The sequence below is a fragment of the Malania oleifera genome, chromosome 13 (genome assembly GCF_029873635.1).
Source record: "Malania oleifera isolate guangnan ecotype guangnan chromosome 13, ASM2987363v1, whole genome shotgun sequence".
In the NCBI taxonomy this organism is placed as follows: Eukaryota; Viridiplantae; Streptophyta; class Magnoliopsida; order Santalales; family Ximeniaceae; genus Malania; species Malania oleifera.
The window spans coordinates 5354894-5360891 of NC_080429.1; the positions used below are offsets into that span (position 1 = coordinate 5354894).

Genomic DNA, 5998 nt, shown 5'->3' on the forward strand with positions numbered 1-5998 from the left:
TTTTTCATTCCACAAACCAACACAAGATTACCATTATTTTCTTCCAAGAAACGGTGAAGAATGCCAACAACAATTGCCGAAGGTAAATGTCACTAAATATTGAACACAACTCAATACAAAAAATTTAAAAACAAAAAACAGCGAAGCTGTTGATTTGTAATCTACTGCAGATCAGCTAGACGGGTAGAAAATAACTACATGCGATAAGTACCAAAGGAACTACCTCAGCCTCCAAGCAAGACCTTCAACTGTGACCAACAAGAACATCCTTGTAAGGAGTCGTAACTGTCCGTCTGGCTTCTTCGGCTTGCCTCTTTCTCATCCTCTCCTCTTCTATAATGAGCGAGACGTGGCCTTCTCTCTCATGAATAAGCCACTCGTGCGCCCCTCCCCGCAGCTTCTCCAACCGTAGCCCGTTGATTTGCTGCATCTTGAACACTTTCACAACGTTCATCAATCCGCCGATCAAGAACAAGAGGCTTCCAAAAATCCCCAACCAGGCCCAAGTCTTACTCTGCACACACAAACCTAAATCATTCCTAAGTTGTACCAATTTTGGTTTGATTTCAATTAAGGTAACTCAATTCCATGATTTGTTGTTAGTATTTCGATCCCATAATTTGTCAAATATGCTTCCTAACAAATCAAGGAACTGCAGACTTTGCAAATGAATTCATTTGTTCCTATGAACTTCAACCAATGCGCCTACAATAGGATGATTTGCATTTCAAACCAAGTATTAAAGACTGTAAGCTAAAATAGTAACCCTGCAAATCAAACAATTTTGCAAAAAAAAGCTAATCTTCATCTCTCTCTTATAACTTGTTCCTTTTTCATAGTGGTGTCTTTCTCATAACATTTCGGGGAAAAACAAACTTACAACTTAACACCATTCTATAATGCATTAAGATCATTTACCCTATCTTGAGAGGTTGGGTTTCGAATCCTAAATTTGAATTTGTATGAATCTTGACACATCTGATCGATACAGTGTTGATTGTATTTTCTTAAAATATTGCAAATCCAAGGCCAGAATCGATGCTTCCAATTTCGACCTTGGTTTTCATAAGATAGCAATAGTAACATGGCTGAGTTCGATGGTTAGCGGGGACATACAAGTAAGTCGATGCCGTGATGGATTGGTTGAGCTTGCTCACGAGCATTGAGAATTGCGCCCACCACGAACAATAAGCTTCCCAACAAGAATGGAATGTGGACACTCTCTTGTAGAATTTGGACATGCCCATCAGCCCTCTCATATATCTGACATGAGTTGTGGATTGAGCCCAGTAGCCATAGGATAGGACCCGCAATAAGCATGTTGACAGCATGCTTCTCTGGCTTAGTATGGTCATATCCTTTCTCTGCCTGCAATTTCTCCATAGTCCATACCCACCCCATGCAAGAACATTAACATTCACATAAAATTATAGAACACGATATGGACTTTAGCAAAACAGCTTAAATCAATAATAAACAGATTATCATGGAAACAGAAAGTTAAAACCTGAATTAAAACTTCAAAAGAAAAAAAGCACCCACGAAGGAAAAAATATATATGTTTGCTCCCCTGGTTGGATCAAAAGGGCCATGAACAGCTTGCAAGTCTCCTAGTAATAGGAGGTTTATCGATTCAATCCTACAATTATCTATTAACCACAGCATGTTTAGATGCAAACCTCTCTCTCCCATTTGGTGTTGATTGATTTTTTATTTTTTATTTTTATATTTTTGTCCATGGAGGCTCAATGGTCATACGACCAAAACTAACTCATCTCTTATCCCTTATCTTTTCTCAAACTTAAAAAATCTAATATCAAAGTCTCAAACTAATTGATGTTGATATTGTTGCATAAAATTTAATTAATTTAGTAATGTGTGAAGCGCATTGATTATCTAGAAACATAGGGTTTATTAATTTCTATAAATAGACGGACTAAAGGTATTTAATTGCAAACATTTTACTGTTCAAATTTCTATAAACTTGCAAGTTGCAAATATGTCACCTCATTTTTTATTTTTCAGATATTTAAAAAAATTTAAAAATCTTGTTATTGTTTTGTAGTGCTTTAACAGCAAAAAAAAAAAAAAAAAGGCATGAAGAACATCTTTATTTTTGCAAATTCTTGATATAAATATTTAAAAATAAGATCCTCAAAAAAATAAAAATAATAATGAATTCCATAATTAAACAGCCCTGAAACCATTCGTTTGTATTTTCCTTTCTTCTTTTCTTTTATTTTTTTCGATTGTATTTTCCTTTCTTCCTTTTTTTTTTTCCTTTTTCGGCAAATAGTAAATACTGCGTCTGATAATTGCCTGCACTTTTTCATGCCTTTTCACCTTTCACCTGCTTGGAAACTTCCGTAAAGCAACGAAAACGGAAAAACCAGAGAGAGAGAGAGAGAGAGAGAGAGAGAGAGAGAGAGAGAGAGAGCATGCCTGAATGAAGAGAAAAAGAACACCCAAGAACACGAGCAGCGACCCGACGGCCTGAACCACAGGGACAGCGAACTCCACCAGCGCCAGCTGCAAGTCGAACTCCACCAACGGCAGCCGGAAATCGACTCCGGCGAGATGAGCCACCAGATCGTGCAGGTTCACGGCGATTATCAGAGCCAGGGCTATGAGCAGCAGAACCAGTCCCGACTTCGGCTCCCTCGAGAGCTGCGCCGCGAAGCCGCCGATGAAAACCACCACCGCGAACACGTACAGCCCCGCATTCGTGTACTCCGACCGGTTTCGAGCCAGCCGCGGCCCGTACAGCCGGCTTTCCCGCGCCGACGCCAGCTTCACCATGATTGAATCGATGAACAAATTACTTAATTAGTTTAACCAATCGTAATGTGAATTGATTGATTGGCAGAAGAGTCGGAGGGAAGGAGATCTGGTAAAGCCGATGGAATGGGGGTGAACGGGAGGAGTTAGAGAAAAGAGCGAACCAGTTAGAGAGATAGAGACAGAGAGGGCGTGGTGACGTGGCGGAAAGGGGGCACGTGGCAGGGTGCATGGAGCTACTGCGCGCCTGTGATGATCCATGAGTTGAACTTGGAACAGCGATGATGCAGTGAGTGATACGCGGCAGTCTCCAGCTGAACTGTGGGGTTGAACCATTGTTACCGAATCTAAAGCAATACTCCCCACCAGTGAAAACGCCGCGTTTCATGCACAACATTTGGTTTCACTCTCCAACGTGCGAGAAATTATTTGGTATATCACCTACACGTCATCCATGAACTAATTTACTAAAATAATAATTATAATATATATAACACGCCTAAAATATAATTAATTTTTTTTTTCAAAACAAATAAAAAAATTATTATTAATTTCACTTCAAATAAAAATTACATACCAAAAAATTCATAATTAAATTTTCTCAAAATTAATTACAATGAAATTCATTACTAATTCTTGGTTAAAAATTAAAAAAAAAAAAACTCATAATTAATATAATTATTTGGATTGAGATTTAATTGTGTTGAAAAAATTATAAAGTTACTAAATTAATTTTTTATAGACAAATTAATAGATTTATTTAATTTTTAGGTGTTTAAAAAATTATTTAATCATAAAATTATTTTAAATATATTTTAAAATTTTCTTTGGCGAAGTTTTATAAAATATAAATAAATAATAATGTTGTACCTTTCATACAAAAGAAATATAGTTTATTTTAAATAATAATAATACATTTAGTTAAATTATTATTAAATAATAACACATTTTATATTTTAAATATGAAATTACATGGAAAAAAAATAAAGAATAGTAGAAAAAATATCAATTTACAAATGCCGCAACGTCTCAAAGAAGGGTTTGGAATGATGAGAGATAATAATAATATAAATTCAATAGAACTGCCACTAATCTGTTATTAACTTAGGTACGATTAGTTCACATAATTATTAGTCATTGACTGGTCTTCTAGACTAATCTTAGGTCAATAAACCAGTAGTCTCGATTTGTATTTACCAGAGTCAGGATAAAAAATTCAATTATATGAGAGGAATGTACTAGCAGCTCCTATATATCAATTCTACTAGCTGTTCCTAATTAACCATGAATTATTCATAAACTGAATCTAATTGTCTTTAATTAATTACTTTTAAAAAAATAAATAAATATTTAAAATTTAAAAATAAAATTTGAACTAAGATGTGATTTAGAAATGTGTAATAAGAACTCTAAATGAAAGGATCTTATTAGATAAATTTCCCTCATAGACACCTCTTTACCCTTTATTTAATTATTGGGGCGCACACATACAAAAATATACTATATACAGATAATAATTAAACAAATTCATCAAATTTGATAATAAACAAAAAAGAATCTTTAAAACATTCCCAAAATTTTATAAAATTTTTATAAAATTTTATGCAAATTTTTCAACAATATCTACAATTTTTTGGGATTTTAAAAAATTTTTTCCTTCATTTTTGATATTTTATTTTCCATTCTTTTGTTATCCAACTCAAAATAACTTAAATAATTTTTATTTTTTTAAAAAATATTTTTTCAATTTTTTTACTATCTTCCCCAATTTTTTAAAAATAAAAGTCGATTTTAAAATTAAATAAATAAATCGATGGCTCAGAAAAGTTAGACTGGTTCAATCGATCTGAATCAGGTCAACAAGTCAACCTAGGGTGACCCGATTGGAGAAGAGTGGCTACGTGTCAGCCAACGGCAGCAACATATGGCACTACTTTATATATATATATATATATATATATATATATATATATATTATTTTTTAAAAAGTTTTTGCAATAGGGTGACACCATCATTATGTCACCCGCCATGTGGAAGACTCTGATTAGTTTTGAGAATTTGGCATGGATCATTGATGTGCTAGCAATCCGTTCATCTAGTGAAAACATAGATTGGATGCCTAGGTTCGCGTCACACCATTCTCATAATGCACAGTTCTGGTCGCGCCACGGAGCACCATTCATATGATAACACATGTTCTACTAATTAGTTTCCGCTATTTCTTATTTTCCTTATTCTCACTCTTTTTTCTTATTCTCGCAAATCTTTGATCACAAGAAGGCAAAGAAGTTTCATATCCGAATTTGGATCATTAAGAGGTAAAAACCGAACTCCTCCCTCTTTCCACTTCTCTTTTCTTTTCGGTGTTTATTTCGATTTTCTTCAATTTTTTAGGGAAATAAACAAGGGGAAACCCAAGGCTAGTCTAAACTAGGGTTATGTTAATCAAGGTTAGGTTAATTTGTTATGTTAATTTATATTACTGACCTCATCTAATAGAATTTAAGGCTTAATTTATTATTGGTGTTGTTATTATAGGATTTTGTGTTTGGTTTATTATGTCTTACAAATTTATTCTATTAAAAATGCTTAAAATAATTAAAATTTACTTTATTCCCACTATTAAGGTGCATATCATATTATGTAAACTTTCATTTTAAATTTTAAAAAATATAACAAAAGACACTTACTTCTCCTAAAGTTTAGTAGAAAGATAGAGATATCTCTTAAGATTTAAAAAATAACACTAACTTCTCATGAAGTTTCAAAAATGTCATAAACCATTTTTGAGGTTTGTCAAAAAAACACAGATCTCTCATGAAAAAACTTATTTTTTATTTTTATTTTTACAAAATATAAGAAGATATTTGTGTCTTCTTAACAAATCTCATGGTAGACCATTGAAATTTTTAAAACCTATGGAGAGGTACTTGGAATTTTTGTAATTTCAAGGAAAATCTATCTCTTTACCAAACCTCAGGAGAGGTTAGTGTCTTTTGTCCTAAAAAATAATTAGAAAAAAGATAAACACAAGTTGGAAAGATATTTTAAATTTATTGAAGGAATTATTATTAAACAGGTACAAAAAGTCGAGTATTTGGGATATTTAGAACACTAGACTAAATTGGAAGAATTTCTTTTCTATTTGGCCATACATTATTTTGAAATGTTGAAGAAAAATAAATATTTTAAATTTATCTTCAAAAAGGCAGTAAAAAAA

The 5998-nt window shown here is 33.0% G+C and overlaps 1 protein-coding gene across 1 annotated transcript; it reads right to left on the bottom strand.

The window, feature by feature from the left end:
- LOC131145418 (uncharacterized) lies at nt 1-2959 on the bottom strand. Its single transcript, XM_058094462.1, has 3 exons — nt 2443-2959; nt 1117-1368; nt 1-514 (listed from the first exon to the last, which is right to left on the bottom strand). The coding sequence occupies exons 1-3, from the start codon at nt 2797-2799 to the stop codon at nt 245-247; spliced, it is 879 nt and encodes a 292-aa protein (XP_057950445.1). The 5' UTR covers nt 2800-2959; the 3' UTR covers nt 1-244.
- Between the last annotated feature and the right edge of the window lie 3039 nt (nt 2960-5998).

What these genes read in the sequence shown, in the direction of transcription:
- LOC131145418 (XM_058094462.1), bottom strand. Translation starts at nt 2,799, where the DNA reads ATGGTGAAGCTGGCGTCGGCGCGGGAAAGCCGGCTGTACGGGCCGCGG. An exon ending in TTCTTTTTCTCTTCATTCAG is followed by an intron (nt 1,369 to 2,442) that starts GCATGCTCTCTC and finishes GAGAAATTGCAG; the next exon opens with GCAGAGAAAGGATATGACCA. An exon ending in ATCACGGCATCGACTTACTT is followed by an intron (nt 515 to 1,116) that starts GTATGTCCCCGC and finishes TTGTGTGTGCAG; the next exon opens with AGTAAGACTTGGGCCTGGTT.